The 18,942-nt window shown below is 47.3% G+C and overlaps 1 protein-coding gene across 2 annotated transcripts in view; it reads left to right on the top strand.

Annotated features, from left to right (window-relative positions):
• The window catches only part of SLC16A9 (solute carrier family 16 member 9), a 111,759-nt gene that overhangs the window by 88,842 nt on the left and 3,975 nt on the right, over positions 1–18,942 (top strand). For both annotated transcript variants that reach the window (XM_068258365.1, XM_068258366.1), the window contains exons 5-6: positions 13,212–13,307; positions 15,115–16,011. In XM_068258365.1, the coding sequence (XP_068114466.1) occupies positions 13,212–13,307; positions 15,115–16,011 (993 nt within the window). The remainder of the gene's footprint in view (positions 1–13,211; positions 13,308–15,114; positions 16,012–18,942) is intronic.

The raw sequence follows: 18,942 nt of genomic DNA on the forward strand, positions 1-18,942 counted from the left end.
GGAGCATTGTGCACAGCGGTGGGGAAGGGGGGACGTCGCCCCCCCTTCCCTCACCTTGGTGCTCCCCTTCCTGGCTCTCCCCTCCAGAACTAAACATTTGCGGCGGCTGGCGGGACTTACCTTCTCCTCATTCCGGCGCGAGTTGCAGCTGTGCGTGCCGCTAGTGTGGTCTAGTCAAGACCAGAGCAGCGGCACGCAGAACTTCTTCCAGCGCTTGGAATGAGGAGGAGGTAAGTCCCCGCCCACTGATGCCCGCTGCCAGCCGCCGCAAATGTTTAGTTCTGGAGGGGAGAGCGAGGGAGAGGAGTCCCAAGGTGAGGGAATGGGGGGGGGGGGCGCCCCCCATTCCCCACCGCTGTGCCCAACGCTCCCCTTCACTGCGCTGCTCCCCTCCACATGCTAGGGTGGACGATGTACAATCTCCAAAAAAAAAGTCAGTGGACGTCGTCCAACCGTGTTCACGCAGGACTCGACCCCTGCTCTGGTTCCCTTTAAAGACTAGCCCAACAACACACAGTAGAGCCTTCTTGTGATGCAAAATAAATATTTCTTCAGCACTTTCTTTTTCTTTTACAGTATAGTGTAGGTGTCCCTTTACCAGTTCCCAAAACTGGACTAAGATAAATGCAGTGTACAGAAACACCCCTTGAGCATTAGGGTCTCCCTCAGCTCTGTCTACCAGTTTCCATTAGTGTTAGAGGAGGGGTTCTTTTCTGTAAAGGGGGCAAATCTCCACACCTTTCCAAAGCACTACCCCCACTACAAGTCGGTACAAAGTTCTTTTGATTTTTAATACCCCCTGGAGAGATGGGGTGCCTTGTAATAAGTTAATGAAATAACTGTCCTGATACAGTATGTGCCAGCCACATCACCCTGCCAGAGCACATTGCAAAGCTTATATATAATTGTAGGGTCGTTGAGTGCAAGACCTTGAAGAGGACAGACTTAAGGTACCACTACTTCAGGCGATAATGGGCAGATTTGATCAAGAGACAAATCTCTCTCAGATTGAATCTGATTCGAGAAAGATCTATCGGCTGCCCATACATCGCAGGCCGATTCCCAAGTATGAAATCTCTTGGGAACCGTCCGAGCCCACCGCATCCACCCCGTTCCCATAATGTATAAATGTGTGTGCATGTGTGCATTTATACATCACCTGTCCTGCATTACGGGGCACGTCCGTCTTCCGAATCCGCCGCTCTTCAATTAGCCCTACACACGGAAGAGTGGCCGAATCGGAAGACGACACAGGACAGGTAACGAGCAACGAAACCTCGGGTGCTGTTCCCCTAATATATAAATGTATGTTAATTTATACATCGGGGGAACAGCGCCTGAGGTTTCATTGCTTGTCCCAATATCGCTCACCGTTAACACTGCGCACCCAATTGACCATGACGACCTGACATCTTGCAGCATGTCTGACTGATATATGCGACCAATTTGGACCCGAAATTGATTACATTGCTGATCGAGCATGCACTTGGTGGTACCGTTTAATATCCGATTGTGATTAATAATCGAATCGAATATTCAAGTCACCAGATGTATGGCTACCTTTAGTAAGGGCTCGTTTCGATTATATGTGGTGCGATGTGGCTACATAGCCGCATCGCACAGCGGATGTTCTAAAACTAATGCACGGCAATGGAACAGTTTCCATTGTGTGCAGAGCGGTGCAGAGCAATCTAAGTATCTGCTGCTGCACAACTGCATCCGCCCGCCGTCCCCTCCATACACTTCCACATCTCCCAACGTGGAAGTGGCGCGGCCAGCAGCGGAAGTGAAGCGATGCGGCTAGGTAGCTGCACTCGCATCACTCCGCAAATGGAAAAGGGCCCTTAAAGAGACTTTGCAAGTAATAAAAAGGACTGAAAACAATGAGGAAAGGTGTCACATTGTAGTCAACAGAAAAGGAGTCTTAAGTCAAGCAGCTCGTTAAGAAAGGGGTCATAAAAAGGAATCCCAAAGACTTTTAGTAACTTACAAAAACATAATATATTACTGTCTCATATGTGTTTATAGACTCCTCTTCTACACTTATGTCATTTAGGAAGAAAGCTTACTTGATTGCTCCAATATTGAGACAATAACACTGTGAATTCTCAAGTGATAAATCATGCCTGAATGCAGGATGCAGTAAGGTGATGCAGTAAATCAGGTCCCTTGTTAGGCAATGAGACAAGCAATACTCTTCTGCCCTAAACACTATATGCAGAAGGCGGGTCTGTGTGATTTGGGACAAATCCAGGAAAAGTGTGTCAATATGGCTACAATTACTTTGGCAGCATATACAGCGTGACACAGCCAAGTACGTGTTTTTTTCCCCTTGTGATCTCAAATCAGGTTATGGGATTTTATTATTACAACTGATATACTGAACCTAAAGGAAATTCCTTTTGTTGAAACTTATTAATTATTTATTTGTGTCAGTTGAGCTCTATACAGTCAAACAATCATTATCCTTCAAAACAAGCTGGAACACTGACAGTAATAAAAGGAACTTGGATGTCAAAATGGAGGACCTGTCAGGATCTCTCCTGGAGCTGCAATTGGGCAGTTCTGACTTGTCTGCTTGACTTTGGTTGCGCATTCGCAGTGAGTCTTAGGCCTGGGGCACACCAGAGGAGTTTTTCTGAGCGTTTTGAGTGTTTAAATCTGCTGCTAATGTTATCCTATGTGTCTGTGCACACTGGAGCAATGAGGTTTTGTAAAAACCCCCATAGCATTACATTGGGAAGAGCTTTTGAAACCTCTAAAAGCTCTTCCCAATGTAATGCTATGGTTTTTTTTTACAAAACCTCATTGCTCCAGTGTGCACAGACACATAGGATAACATTAGCAGCAGATTTAAAAACTCAAAACGCTCAGAAATCTCCTCTGGTGTGCCCCAGGCCTTATTGTCATTTGCAATCACTCTGCAGTTCAGAGCAGTTCAGGATGATGTCAGGATTCCTCCTATGGTTTGCTGCAGTTGAACTCCAGACAGACAGCCCTGGATTTCCTGCATGCATGTTGTTGCATAGTACTGCATGCATTTGTTATATTAGTCTTTCAGCTAGCAAATGGTAATCAAACCAGCTCAGGATTGAATGATTACCATTCAGCTGTGTGGGAATTTGCATACCTGCATCCATTGGCTGATGCCAGCATAAAAGTCTGCCATTTCAGACCCCGCCCGACATAGCGTTCAGCTCTCTGAGTTGTCGTTGGGTCTATGCTGTGAAAATTGTTATTGTAAATGTATAATGCCTTGCTGTGTTGTCATGTTTGCTGGATGTTTGCTGACCTGCGGTGGTCGGTGAAGTCGTTCTGATCCTGATAGTTAGATTCTGCCAGCACCACGTTGGTGACTGGTAGTATTCCTTCTAGCCTTGTTCTTGAGGACGAACTATAGCAGCGGTTGCCATTAGTTTGCTCCTACCTGTTAGTCTTGTCTATCTCAGTGTGAATGTTGCCATCGCTGAAACAGTGACTAGATTGGCTGAGCATTCCGTCTGTCTGTCTGTTGTCTGTCTCGTTAATTGTCATTACTCGTGCTTTAGCTGAGTTATTTGAGAGCTACATTTCATATATTGCGCATCAGCACAATATATATGTACTCTAATCAGTCAGTATTGTATTGTAATATTGTATTGTGTACCGACCTTTGCCTACCTCTCGACTACGAATCTGCCAAATCTTCCAATACGACTGACATCTGAATTAACGTGTATGACCCAAGCCGGTTACCGGCTATGTCTGTTGTGTATTGTATCACATAGCATCTAGCCTGATAGGCAGCCCAGAGCTGCAGTTGCTCTGGGCAATCTTGCTCCCTTGTTCATTGCTCCTGTGTCCATCTGTGGAGCCTCTTCCATTATCCAGCTACTTAGCCTTGTTACGCTGGGTGGTCAGAAAGTATGATGACCCTCCAGCATTACAGGACCATAGTTTCCAAAACTAAATGCAGTATATTTTGTATTTTGGTCAATTCACCACGATGAGGTTTTGTGTACGTATGTTCCCGGCGGTGGTCAGCTGGATGCAGGGAGAAGCCAAGAGACAACTCTCCCTGCACCAGGCAATGTAGAGGAATATAACAAACATATACCCCTACTGATCACCTAATTTGTCCTTTCTGACTTGTTTGGGGTTGGTCTATTGCTGTCATGATTAGCCGAGTTCTGTGCAGCAGAAACTGTCAATGGTACAGAGACCCAGGATTGAATCACAGTAAGAATTATTTACAATGAGTAACTTAGTGTAAGGGATAGCGGAGATGCCGCAGCGGCTGTCTCCGCGTGTCAGCCAGCGGCCTCTGCCGCCCAGTTACATGCTGGTGATCTGCCTGGTCCTTCTATTGCACATAGATTGAGGGCTACGCGCGCGCGCGCCAGGCGACAGGACCTTTATGCGAATAGAAGGGGAGTCAGCTGATCTGCCAAGTCAGCTGACTCCAACAGTACTTCGGATTGGCTGAGTGGCTGGGGCAGCGCTGCGGAGCAACTTTGTATATATAGTACCAGACTGTCAGTTGCTCCGTGTCTGCTGTTGCAAATGCTTACGTGTGAGCGCTCAGACCTTAGTCAGATCCCAAAGTGTGCTAGAACCAGCCGGAGCTGGGGATCCACACTTAGCCAGATTCTGTTGATAGCTTAAAGTACTAATTACATTGTATTATCTGTTATGACCTTCTGCTTTCATTGACTATTTGTAACGATCGGTGGGCGCAGAGAGTATCTGATTACCGGTGATCTGCAGTATCACCGGAAATACAGATATATACCAGATTATAAGTGATCTGCAGTCTCACCGATAATCCGATATACAAACTAACCTCTGTTCGCCTGAGTAGAGAGTAGTGTTTGGTGCAACAGTAACACTTAGAGGACAAGGCCTCAATGCAGCAAGGAGTACTGCACAGATTCCTTCCGCAGACCTGAGCTCTCCAAGACGGGAGGAGTCAGACTGACAGTAGGAAGGTATATCTGAAAGTGACCCTCAGGAGGAAGGATCGCTAACAGAGCGAGGAACCGCCTCTAACGGTAAGGTCGGTTCTCGAGGTCGGACAAGCCAGGTCGTACACACACGGACAGATAAAGTACAAGATCAGGAGGCAAAGGCGGAGTCAAAGTACAGGCAGGGTTCAGCAACAGGGTATCAGATATATCGGGGTACAAAATCAGGAGGCAGAAGCAGAGTCAAGGAACGAGCCGGGGTTCGGCAACAGAGTATCAGAAATATCGAGGTACAAGATCAGAGTTCAGGAGGATAGTCAAGGCAGGCAAAAGTCATAACAGATAATCACAATCAAACTAGTACTTTAGCTATCAACAGAATCTAGCTAAGTGTAGGATTACAGCTCCAGCTGGTCCCGGCACACTTGCGGATCTGACTACGGATCTGGGTGCTCCCACATATGTGATCGCACGCCAGACAAAGAGCAAGTGAACAACCAGCAGTATTTATACTCTAGGACCTTTCCAGGACCTCCCTAATTGCTGGTCCAATGGGAGCAGTGGAATTTGTCAGCTGACCCAGCTGATCAGCCGACTCCCTTCTAACTGCTATTTAAACTCTGCCTCTGTGCTCGCGCGCGTGTAAGTCTGAATCTTGGTGGACTATCAGTCCCAGCCACACCAGTACTGTCTTGCAATGTATCTAGTGAACCAAGTGCGGGAGCCGCCTCCAATGCGGATTCCGCCGTTCCCAATGCGGATTCCGCCGCTGTCCCTGAGCGGCATGCAGCGTTTTTTCCGCGTTGTGGCGTCCTGCTGGACGCGGAAACAGCCGCCTCACCTTGAGAGGTCGCGGCTTTTCCGCGTTTCATTACAGTACCCCCCCCCCGAGGAGTGGACTCCGGACAACTCCTACCAGGCTTCTCGGGGTGTAAGGTATGAAATTCTTCCCTCAACTCATCTGCATGCATGCGAGTCCCTGGGACCCATTGTCTCTCCTCAATGCCATACCCCTTCCAGTGTACCAGGTACTGTACCGAGTTCTGGACAATGCGTGAGTCCAAAATTTTCTCTATTTCGAACTCGGGTTGGCTGTCCACCAGAACCGGAGTATACGTAATCAGGAATGTGAACCTCGAGAAAAACAGAGACCATCGGGCCTGCCGAGGGCTTAATCTCTTAGCCCCCTCGATGTATTCCAGATTCTTGTGGTCGGTATAAACCGTGATCGTGTGCTCCGCTCCTTCTAGCCAATGACGCCATTCCTCGAAGGCTAACTTAATGGCTAGAAGCTCCCTGTTGCCTATATCGTAGTTTCTCTCCGCAGGAGAAAACCTCCGAGAAAAATAGGCACACGGGTGTAATCTACCCTGTAAGCCTGAACGTTGAGACAGCACAGCTCCCACTCCAACCTCTGAGGCGTCTACCTCAACAACGAAAGGAAAAGAAGTGTCCACGTGTCTCAGTATGGGTGCTGAGCAGAACAGTTCCTTTAACGTAGAGAATGCCTGTAAAGCCTCAGGAGGCCAGTGAGTGGTGTCTGCCCCTTTCTTTGTAAGACTGGTGAGGGGTGCGACTACTGTGGAGTACCCCTTTATGAACCTCCTATAATAGTTTGCAAACCCCAAGAACCGTTGCAAAGACTTCAACCCCACCGGCTGCGGCCACTCCAGTACCGCGGAGACTTTGGCAGGGTCCATAGACAGGCCCGAGGTGGAGATTATATATCCCAGAAAGGCGACAGACGTAACCTCGAAAATACACTTCTCAAGTTTTGCGTACAACAAATTCTGCCTCAGCTTGTCCAGTACAAATCTGACATGGGTTCTGTGATCAGGGAGATTGTTAGAAAAGATAAGAATGTCATCCAGGTAGATTAACACAAACTTTCCCAACACCTCCCTAAATACCTCATTAATGAGTTCCTGGAAAACGGCCGGGGCATTACATAACCCGAAGGGCATCACTAGGTACTCGTAGTGCCCGTTAGGTGTATTGAAGGCCGTTTTCCATTCATCGCCCTTTCTTATGCGCACCAGATTGTATGCCCCCCGTAAATCCAGTTTCGAAAAAATCCTCGCATCAGTGACCTGTGTGAACAAATCGTCTATTAACGGCAACGGGTAGCGATTCTTCACTGTGATTTTATTTAGGCCCCGGTAATCGATACATGGTCGTAAACCCCCGTCTTTTTTCTTAACAAAAAAGAAGCCTGCCCCGGCCGGCGACCGGGACGGGCGAATGAAGCCCTTGGCCAAGTTTTCACTGATATACTCCTGCATGGCTAGTTTTTCAGGTCCAGACAGATTATACAAATGGCCTCGAGGGGGCATACAACCAGAACGCAGGTCAATGGGGCAGTCGAAAGGGCGATGCGGGGGCAATTTATCCGCAGCCTTGGGACAGAACACGTCAGCATAATCCGAGTACTGTTCAGGTACACCTTCCACTTGTACCCTGGTTTGACCTATCGTCAGCCTCCCTAAACACTGCTGGAGACAACGAGGTGACCATGCTGTTAACTGCCCCGTGGCCCAATCTATCTGTGGTGAATGGATTTGTAACCACGGCATGCCTAGGATGATTGTGGAGGTGGACATATGTAATACAATGAACTGTAGTCTCTCTTTGTGCAGCACCCCTATAGTGACTCCCACTTCTGATGTCTGTGATAACGGATGATTCCTCTGCAGAGGGGAATCATCCACTGCAGTAACCTGGACGGGTGGTTTTACTGGGGTGAGTGGAATACCCAACCTTTTAGCAAACTCAAAGTCCATAAAATTAGCTGCAGCGCCAGAATCAACAAAGGCTTCCGTGAGCTCGGTCTTACCTTCCCATGTAATCGTACACGGGAGGAGCAACCGTTTATCCTCTAGTGACCGCTCCGACCGACCAATCTGTATTGACTCGAGAGAAGGTGGGGTCACTGGGGTTGTGGCGCAAGACACCATTCTGACATGGTGACTACCCCTGGTTTGTCTTTGATAGCGCAACCTGCGGTCGATTCGAATGGCCGCTGAGATGGCCTCATCGACTGTTCTGGGCTCGGGTTGACTTAACATTAGGTCGGAGACCTCATCCGACAACCCAGATAGGAAGTAATCTAAGAGGGCATAGGTGTCAAACCTGGCCGTAACTGACCACCTACGAAATTCGGCCGCGTAATCTTCGACTGCACCCCTGCCTTGCCGTAAAAGCTTAAGCTTCCGCTCAGAGGTCGCAGCAAGGTCAGGGTCGTCGTAAATTACCGCCATGGCCTTAAAGAATTCCCCTACCGAGGTCAGAGCTGTATCTGTGGGGGGCAGGTTGTACGCCCAGGACTGGGAGTCGCCAGTTAACAAAGTTTTAATAAAGATGACCCGTTGGGTCTCAGTCCCCGAGGATCGGGGTCTCAACTCGAAATAAGATAACACTCTACTCTTAAAATTCCGGAAGTCAGACTTGTGGCCGGAAAATTTGTCTGGTACGGGCATACGTATGTCATCACTAGGAGGGGATCGCACTGAATCAACTGACGTCTGGAGGGTTCGCACAGAGCCTGAAAGGACATCAATCATAGTCATGTGGCTACCCAGCACTTGGTTGATGTTTTCCACCGAAGTGGCAAGTGCGCCCAGACGGTCAGTGTGTGCGTCCATCTGCATTTTTTGGTCTGGCGTTCTGTAACGATCGGTGGGCGCAGAGAGTATCTGATTACCGGTGATCTGCAGTATCACCGGAAATACAGATATATACCAGATTATAAGTGATCTGCAGTCTCACCGATAATCCGATATACAAACTAACCTCTGTTCGCCTGAGTAGAGAGTAGTGTTTGGTGCAACAGTAACACTTAGAGGACAAGGCCTCAATGCAGCAAGGAGTACTGCACAGATTCCTTCCGCAGACCTGAGCTCTCCAAGACGGGAGGAGTCAGACTGACAGTAGGAAGGTATATCTGAAAGTGACCCTCAGGAGGAAGGATCGCTAACAGAGCGAGGAACCGCCTCTAACGGTAAGGTCGGTTCTCGAGGTCGGACAAGCCAGGTCGTACACACACGGACAGATAAAGTACAAGATCAGGAGGCAAAGGCGGAGTCAAAGTACAGGCAGGGTTCAGCAACAGGGTATCAGATATATCGGGGTACAAAATCAGGAGGCAGAAGCAGAGTCAAGGAACGAGCCGGGGTTCGGCAACAGAGTATCAGAAATATCGAGGTACAAGATCAGAGTTCAGGAGGATAGTCAAGGCAGGCAAAAGTCATAACAGATAATCACAATCAAACTAGTACTTTAGCTATCAACAGAATCTAGCTAAGTGTAGGATTACAGCTCCAGCTGGTCCCGGCACACTTGCGGATCTGACTACGGATCTGGGTGCTCCCACATATGTGATCGCACGCCAGACAAAGAGCAAGTGAACAACCAGCAGTATTTATACTCTAGGACCTTTCCAGGACCTCCCTAATTGCTGGTCCAATGGGAGCAGTGGAATTTGTCAGCTGACCCAGCTGATCAGCCGACTCCCTTCTAACTGCTATTTAAACTCTGCCTCTGTGCTCGCGCGCGTGTAAGTCTGAATCTTGGTGGACTATCAGTCCCAGCCACACCAGTACTGTCTTGCAATGTATCTAGTGAACCAAGTGCGGGAGCCGCCTCCAATGCGGATTCCGCCGTTCCCAATGCGGATTCCGCCGCTGTCCCTGAGCGGCATGCAGCGTTTTTTCCGCGTTGTGGCGTCCTGCTGGACGCGGAAACAGCCGCCTCACCTTGAGAGGTCGCGGCTTTTCCGCGTTTCATTACACTATTCTCCTGCTTGTTGACTCTGTACCTCTACCCATCTGATTCACGTTGCCGACTCTGCCTGAACTCAACACTGAATCAGCCTTCTGTCTTTGTACTTTATCTGTCTGTACGTTGCCTACTCTGCTTGTCTGACCTCTCTATCCTCGCCAATGGGCCTAGCCACTGGTGAGGGATCTGTAGCATTCACCTGCCCCTCAGGTGAAGCTTTATTGCAGCACTGTCTGTAACACCTGCTCCTCAGGTGTCCAATAGCTGTAGTATAGTCTTAATCACCTGCTCCTCAGGTGATCACCTTTTGCAGCACTGTTTGTAACACCTGCTTCTCAGGTGTCCACTGGCTACAGTACTGTCTTAATTACCTGCTTCTCAGGTGATCAACCTTGCAGCATTACCTGTAGCACCTGCTCCTCAGGTGTCCTTTAGCTGCAGTACAGCCGGACTCGCCTGCTCCTCAGGTGATCCTTGGCTGCAGCATTGTCTGTAGTCACCCGCTCCTCGGGAGACCTCCTCTTCCTCATTACTGTTGCACCAAACACTACTCACATTGGTAGCCCTGTGTCTGGCTATACTAGCATTATTGGTGATTCTGCAGATCACCACATAATCAGGTATAGCATCTGTATTATTGGTGATACTGCAGTTCACCAATAATCAGAAAATCTGTTTAGCTGACACCAATCGTTACACTTAGGTAACAGGAGCATAACTTCAAGTCATAAGGTGAGGAGAACGCCAGCGCATACCACTAAGGCTGCATCTGAAATGACCACCAGCTCAGTGTGTAGCACCTATATAGACTTTCTACACACTTCGCATTCAATTCAGATGCAAATCATATGCAAATCATATGCAAATCTGCTACTACTAATCATGCAAACAGGAAACTCAGGAGGAGGGGCTGGGAGCAGCTAACCTGACAGTTACATAGTTACAAAGTTAAGGAAAGGTGGGGGGGAAAGGCTGCGCATCCCTAAACACATGCTGCAATTGAATGGTTAATCGCACAGGCATACACCGCCTCTGGCAGACTGAAAAATGCATGCCCTGCATCCAAGACAAGTGCTAACATTTATTAAACTAGGAGGTACTTTAGCTTCCAATATGGTTTGCATGCAAAGTATATTATACTAGACACTTGCGCCACGGTGAGGCAGACCTCCAGGCAAGTGACCTAACCTAAATTTAAAACCTCGGGAGCAGCTAAGCAGAAAAAAATGTGTAACTTACATTTGGTAGAACAGCAAGGAGAATGCCAGCGCATACCACTAAGGCTGCATCTGAAATGACCACCAGCTCAGTGTGTAGCACCTATATAGACTTTCTACACACTTCGCATTCAATTCAGATGCCAATCATGTGCAAATCTGCTACTACTTATCATGCAAACAGGAAACTCAGGAGGAGGGGCTGGGAGCAGCTAACCTGACAGTTACATGGTTACAAAGTTAAGGAAAGGTGGGGGGGGAAAGGCTGCGCATCCCTAAACACATGCTGCAATTGAATGGTTAATCGCACAGGCATACACCGCCTCTGCCAGACTGAAAAATGCATGCCCTGCATGCAAACCATGTTGGAAGCTAAAGTACCTCCTAGTTTAATAAATGTTAGCACTTGTCTTGGATGCAGGGCATGCATTTTTCAGTCTGGCAGAGGCGGTGTATGCCTGTGCGATTAACCATTCAATTGCAGCATGTGTTTAGGGATGCGCAGCCTTTCCCCCCCACCTTTCCTCAAGTCATAAGGTTCCCACCAAAACTTTGATGGGCCCCTCCCCCAATGCTCACACACCTTCCCTTGCCTACACTTGGTGCAGCCCGGGGGCCCATCTTGTAAGGGTCATAAAACAAGTGAGACCATCATAATCTTCACACCCATTACAAGTGTAGCCACACCTGATCTGAAGATTGAACCCCTTTATTGAAGGAAGGAAAGATTAGTTGTTGGGGCCCCCTTACAGCTCTGGGCCCCCTGCCGTTGCAGGAGTTGCTCCCTTGTAGTTACACCCCATTAGGTAACATCCAGTATCCAAAGCACAGTTAGAATTCAGGATCCTTGGGATCCAAGGACACTGAACTGGATTCAAAAAGCATGTACCAGGTCAGGATCAAGGCAATACATGACAGGTTCAGGAGAAAGGTGAGCACTAAGCTGTCAACAGAACTAGACCAGACTAATGCAAAAGCCAGGTTCACATGGAAACCCAGCACCTAAATGCTCAGTAAATGAGAACAATTATCTGACAGCTGAGCAGACAATCAAGCACCCACTAAGTAAGAGAGAGAGAGAGGGGAGATGCAGGTGCAGGAGGGACCAAAAACATTGCAAGATCAGGTTCACACACAGAGACAGACCTAGGGATCCTAACACTGGCTGGGCTCCTCACACCGAAGCATAAGCCTGTTTCCACTACACGCAGATTGGATGCAGAATGGATGCAGAAAAACTGACTCCAATGAATGCCTATGGGAAAATCAGCATAAGGAAAATCTCGTTTAGTGGAAACAGGCCCATAGACATTCATAGGAGTCAGTTTTTCTGCATCCATTCTGCATCCAATCTGCGTGTAGTGGAAACAGGCTGAGTAATATGACTTCTTGACCACAGTTAGGGCTGGGGCCCTCTGGAAATTGCTGAGCACTTGGCTAGCAATCTTTGCTGCATTTTGCTGAGTGATTTCAAACGCTTTTGAAGAGATTTTTAATTTGCGAACCTAAAATCGGAAGTTCGGGCCATCTCTATCACCAGATAGGGATCAGGACCCAATCTCTTGGGCGACATCACTGGGCCAAGGCTGTACAGATCTGAAGTGAGCTGAGCTGTGTAGCTGGCAATGCGTTCTGTTGCTATGCAAGGCGACAGAATGGCACATATATGATGTCATATGGTGAGCGTGGCAAGCAGCACCAACGAAGGCCGAGTTGATCCACCTGGAGGCCGTCATCAGCCACCTCAACTGACTTTAATCTAGCATGTGTGTGGGGCTTTTGTGAGAGAGTAGTGAAGAGGCATAGCTAGATGACAATAAGCGTCTACAGGATGTTACCAGCATAGCAGTTGAGTTGTCTATTTTTTTTTTTTGGAAACAACTCTGCAGTTGTGGTTTGCCATAATCTCAGGAAGCTTCTGCTTAAACTATCTGCAGAAGGTAGTATAAACGTGCTCCACATTTATGCTTAGAAACACCTCAGTCATGCTTGTTGCATTAATTCAACTGCACATCCTTAAGTAGGATTAGAATTAGGATGTGATGTTATGAGGAACTAAGCACCTGCTCACAATGGGTGAACTAATGCTGATGAGCAGGGAACATAGGTCATCTGACCACTAGGTTAAACTAGATGTTCAAGTTGTTAACAGCCTCATTTTAAAAAGTGAGATCAGTGGACTGTGACGCTATATGCCTTTACTTTAGGATTCTGGAGTACCATTGTAAATAAGTCAGAAAATCTTTGTAAACTACTTATTTTCTTCTGTCCTTAGGGTTTGGTTGTGGCTTATTGTACACTGCAACAGTGACTGCTACCTGCCAGTATTTTGAAGAACGACGAGGACTCGCACTAGGAATTGTTTCAACAGGTAGGACAGATCGCCATTTCAAATAATGAACATGTACCAAATTTCAAATTAAAGTTGAAATAAAAATGTGGAATCTATTGAGCTATATCCTGACCTTTGCTGAGCTAAAGATTGCCATAGCAACAACCTTCCAGTAAGGACGTGCTACAGCATCCTCTGCGCAGTGGATTTAGTCATTTAGATGCCCTCAGGCTTATTCAATAAACAGTACGAAGTGTAACAGAAATATACAAGTTGTATTGATCCATTGCAACCTATGAGATTTCTGTTTGTTGGAATATAACCAGCTAAGAAGCGTTTTCTCTACTATAGAGTGTTTTTTTTGTTCTCGTGTACACACTTTTTTTTTTCACCCACTTAGCATTCAAATGAATAAGCAACATTAACATATCTAAGGGTCATCTAGAAAACAGCGGCAGCAACAATAGGACAACCCTCCCTCCATTCCTCACATTCCTAGGTGAGGAATGTGACGCTATTACAACAAAAAATAATAAGATGATACAGTGTGTCTAAAAAAACAAAACAGGTTTCCTCAAAGCAAACCTGGGAGGTTTTGCAAGCTAACATTTTAGATGCTTAACTCGGCAGAGGGAAGCCTCTCAATTCCTCGTCTTCCTCCTCCAGGCTCTTCCAGCACCGAGACCCTGGAAAATGGCGAGCACGTGGCTGCACTGTGCCTGAACAGTTACGTGGTGCTCGGGCTTCAGAGGAAAAAGCAGTACCCGATTGGGTCCATGCTACTGCACATGTGCAAGCCATCAATAAACCCTTGTTGACAGTCTTTTAGGGTGCGCATCGGTGGAACGACTCAATGGAAGACGGGAAGAATCTGAAGGACCCACAAATCTTGAACTTGTCTGTCCACTGCACTTAAATGTGTTTTTTTCACTACTGTAATTACTTATTAGTGATAGATACCCTAAAACCTAACTTCACAAAAAGTCATTTAGGGCTTTAAACAACTTGAGGACCACAGGTTTACACCCCCGCTAGATCACAGCGCTGTATGATGTAAATAAAGGCGCTTTTTTTGCCAACAGCCTGCCTGTCGTGATAACGAAGCTCCACTCCGTGACTCGGCAGGGAACAATCCCACATACGCGCGTGCGTTCCCTGATAATCTCCGCCCCCTGGACTAGACGGCGGTAGGCGGTACTGGGGGAGCCACTCTGTGGCCGTCAATTGGCATTAGGGGGTTGCAGAGGAGTTAAATTCTTAACTCTTCCAGTCAGGAAAAAGGAAGGAACACAGTATGTTTGAGATTGTACATACATGCCATTTCAGGTATCCTTTAACTGTTAAAGTGTACCTGAGGCAAAGCTCGGGTACAAAATCACATGCTTACCTAAGGAGAGGGAAGCCTTTTGATCCTAATGAGACTTACTATGCTATCCTCCGGTTGCTGCTCACGGACCCGCCAAACATTACTAATAAAGGATTGTCAGTAATCACATCAGCGCCACGCTCCTTTTCTGGCATGAGCGCGGCCGTCTGCATGAGTATGATCGCGCCTGCACCGTAAGTTGTAGCTGCTTGTGCACGAATGGCTCTGTGCTACTGCACGTGTGGCCATGCTAACCCGGGTGCAGCACGGCCACACTAGTGCAAGTAAAGGAGTGTGGCCCTAGTATTAGAGAGTCCCGGGCAGCGGAGGAGGACCAGAGGACAGTGTGGGAAGACTCTGGTGTATCCAGAGGCTTCCCTCTCCTTAGGCTTTATTACGCCTTGGGTTCTCTGTAAATATGAAGTGTGAAACTCTGTTCAGTGTACATACGGCAGTTATTTTTGTATTTATATTTTACAGGGTCCAGTGTTGGCACCTTTATATATGCAAGTCTGCAGAAGGAGCTGATATCCATATATGGAATAGAGGGGTGTTTGCTAATTATCGGGGCTCTGTCATTGAATATATTAGCATGTGGCATTCTCATGAGGCCCTTGCCACAGTTATTAAATGATGGGGTGGAGAAGAGAAGCTCAGAAAAAGCTCTGGAAACCTTTCTAGTGTACCATGAAAAAGAGCTCCAGACGGAGGAACAGCTGGGGATGCTAGAAAAGGAACTTTCCCATGCATTGAATGGGGACTGCTGCTCTCTGGACAATATGACTAGTAAAAGTGACTTTACACCTCAGGCCTGCATAGAAAATGATAACATCAACCATAAAGCTGCAGAGAAGCAAAGCTACAAGCGGATCATTAAAAATAAGTGCCACAGCTACTTGGATTACTGGGAGGATACGGCAAGCCTGTTCAAGAGCAAAGTGTTTGCTGCTCTGTTTGTTAACATTCTGTTGTTTGACATTGGTGGATTTCCAGCAGGATTTCTTATGGAAGATGTAGCCAAAAGTGCCAATATTAGCAAAGAAGAGATGGCAGTGCCCCTGGTGTTCATCTTTGGCATTGCAATGGCAGCTGGGAAGCTTATCTTGGGCATCCTGGCTGACTTCAAGTGGATGAATACATTATATCTTTATGTCTTCACCTTAATTGCACCAGCCTTAGCAATATTCGCAGTTCCGTTTGCCAAGACATACGCCACCCTGGCAATTATCTCTGGGATAATAGGATTTTTTACAGGCAACTGGTCAATATTTCCATACGTAACTACAAACATTGTTGGCCTGGATAAACTTACTCATGCTTATGGGATCCTGATGTTCTTTGCTGGTGTTGGGAACTGCCTTGGCCCACCTATAGTTGGTAAGATATTTCAGCTGCTATTACTGTATGCCATAACTTGACAAAGAAGGACTTTGGCAGAGCTTTCATGAAATATATTGATATTAACCTCTAAGGCATTACTAAGTACTGACCTCAATTGAGGGGTTGTTTAAATTACTAACTGCAATTCCGATTTTGGTGCAATAAAAAAAGTCCTGCATGCTGCTATCCAGTGAAAATCACAAATCGGAATCGAAAACTGGAATTGCGATTTGCAGTGTAAAAAAAGCCTAAGAAGGATTATTTTTGCAAACAAAAGTAATTTAAAAGCTAATTTATGAAGGTTTATGTCAATTTCATTTTTATCAAGTTTTATTAAACCACTACACGTTTCCAAACTTACATTTTATACCATCTTATAATATTTAGATAAACACACATTCATTACAGGATAATACGATTGCATTTATTTGGTTTAATGTGGTCTTGTTATGTTCATTTAGTTTTTGGAAGCACTTTAAGTTACTTTTTATGCATTTGTTGTTGCTGAATCTATGGATTGAAGTTGGCAGAAAATAATACAGGGTGGTGCACAGTGGTGCTCCGATACTGCCAAGCCGATCACGGCAGTATCGAAATCTGGATACACCGTGATCGTGATCCGGACTTGATGCCCAATTCCAAATTCGACTCGGATTTTAACCATGATTAAAAGTGATATCCGTGATCACAGCTCGACTTTAACGGTTAATAGCGAAGCCCCCTTACATTCTAAAAACACCAAATGTGACAGATATGTTAAGAAGAACAATGGGAACAAGAGGAAAAAAACATTTAAAAAAGACCTTATAGTTTTTGAGAAAATCGATTTTAAAGTTTTAAAAGAAAAAAGCATACATTTAAACGCGGTAAATACATTAACTGTCATTTACCGCATTTAAATGTATACTTTTTTTCCTTTTTTAAAATCGACCTCGTGATTGGCAAAAACAACTAGTGATCATGAGTTACTCGTGATCACGAGGTCATGACGAGCACCATCAGTGGTGCATGAAAGACCAGCCCGTCTGCCTGTCAGGAGGCGGCAGGGCCGGCCCGCCCATGAGGCGGGGTGAGGCGGGTTCCTCAGGCGGCAAGAAGTGGAGGGGGCACCAGGCATTAAAAGGAAGTGACTGCGCCTGGTTTTTGCCGCCTTTCCGGAGAGACTGGACTGGTCACTGGAGTGTGCGCTACCGCCGCCGCCCGCCTGGCCGCCTCAATTTGCCTGCGCTGCAGTGAAGTCTCCCTGCCTGGCAGTGGCAGCACGCACCGAATCGGTGAGTGACCCTGTGATGCCAGCCCTGCCACTTGCGTGACGTGCCGCCCACGCCCATCCACCATGCCGGACTTCCGAGTCCGAGGCGAGCTCTGCCGCCTACTAGGCCTCTGTGAGGCTGTCCTGGCTGCTCTGCTGCCTCCGCCTGCAGAATCCGGGACCGGAAGTGACTGGAGGAGTCACGCTGCCTGCCGCCCGCTGCCCGCCATGATAGTCACGGTCACTGAGTGCTGCTTTGACCGTGACAATGATGAGCCCACCAGGCCAGTGAGAGATGGAGGAGCAAGCTCGCTGCCTTCTGCCCGCCGGCGCAAGATGGATGATGGCTCGTGCCAGACGCCTGGCATGCCCTCCGCCATCGTTGTCGCCGGACCCCACCATCCCCGGTGAGTCACTTTGCTACAGCTACCCCAGGCTCTGGCTCTGGCTGCTCTTCACGGTCGGGTCGGATTCCTTTTTTGTATTTCTTAGTTATGCCACATGCAAATTGACCCGCACAAGTTGTGAAATAACCCTAAAATAACTTCTTAGCACTTGGCAATTGAAAGTTCCAAAAAGTAGGTGAAAAACTGCAATCAAAATTATTCTAAATAATTTCTTGATTACTGGTGGTTAATAAGGCATTTTACAAGATAGGAAAATATCACCTAGTAGAAAGTTAATTTGATATGGGCCCTGTTCTTTTTGAGCAGAGCCCAAAAACCAAGCAAGGTCTTATGGAGTCTGTTAGCCCTACCAATAACTGTACTAAGATGAGGGATGCGGTACCAGGAAAGCCATAGAGCGCCACTGCTAGATGCAGATACGGCTGAGATCCTGGCTGGACATTGTAGGACTTGTAGTTCTCCAGCGGCTGCGGAGGGGGGGGGCGCCTTCACGATCTTTGCCTCAGGCAGCAGAAAGTCCAGGACCGGCCCTGGGAGGCGGGAATACAGGTAAACGCTGTCCTCTGTGCTTGTGCCCTCCTGTGTGTCCTCCCTGGCTTTATTGAAGCCTGTGTTTCTTGCATTGGCTGCTGTATACGGGTAACGCTCTCATACGGCAGCTAATGCAGGCTTTAATAAAAGCCGGGGAGGACACACACATCAGAGATAGAGTAATAGGCGCAAGGGAACCGTTCAGCATTTGCCTGTATACTCGTGCTCTTGAAAGGCAGCCAGGACAGTCTATTGTGTGCCACCCTGTATTTACAGAGGTCCTATAATTGAGAATAGGTGAAACTTGTGGTTTTCAGTTATAGTGAACTATAGAGGCAGGCATTTGGGCAATTGGGACCAGAGCCAGATTAAGACCATACATGGCCCCAGGCGGAGCAATTATTTTATTCCAGTACTAAAAACCCGGAGGTTTCTCCATTATTAGGTAGCCAGAGGTGCCTCCCAGTATTATGTAGCGAGGTACCCCGGTGTAAGGTAGCTAGAGTTCCCCCCAGTATTGGGTAGCCAGAGGTGCTCCAGTGTAAGATTGCTAGTTGAGCCTTACAAGAGTGGCAAGCAGAGTGGAGAGGTTACTCACCCCTCCACACTCCAGTGACGCAATCTATTTTCATGTTGTGTCTGAGCGTGACTGTGGCCATGCTCAGCTGTGACTCAATGCAGTCTAACCTCTGGACTGCCCATGCCGAGTGCAAGCAAGCAGCTGTCTGGTGCACAGGA

Source organism: Hyperolius riggenbachi, chromosome 10, assembly GCF_040937935.1.
Source record: "Hyperolius riggenbachi isolate aHypRig1 chromosome 10, aHypRig1.pri, whole genome shotgun sequence".
Taxonomy (NCBI): Eukaryota; Metazoa; Chordata; class Amphibia; order Anura; family Hyperoliidae; genus Hyperolius; species Hyperolius riggenbachi.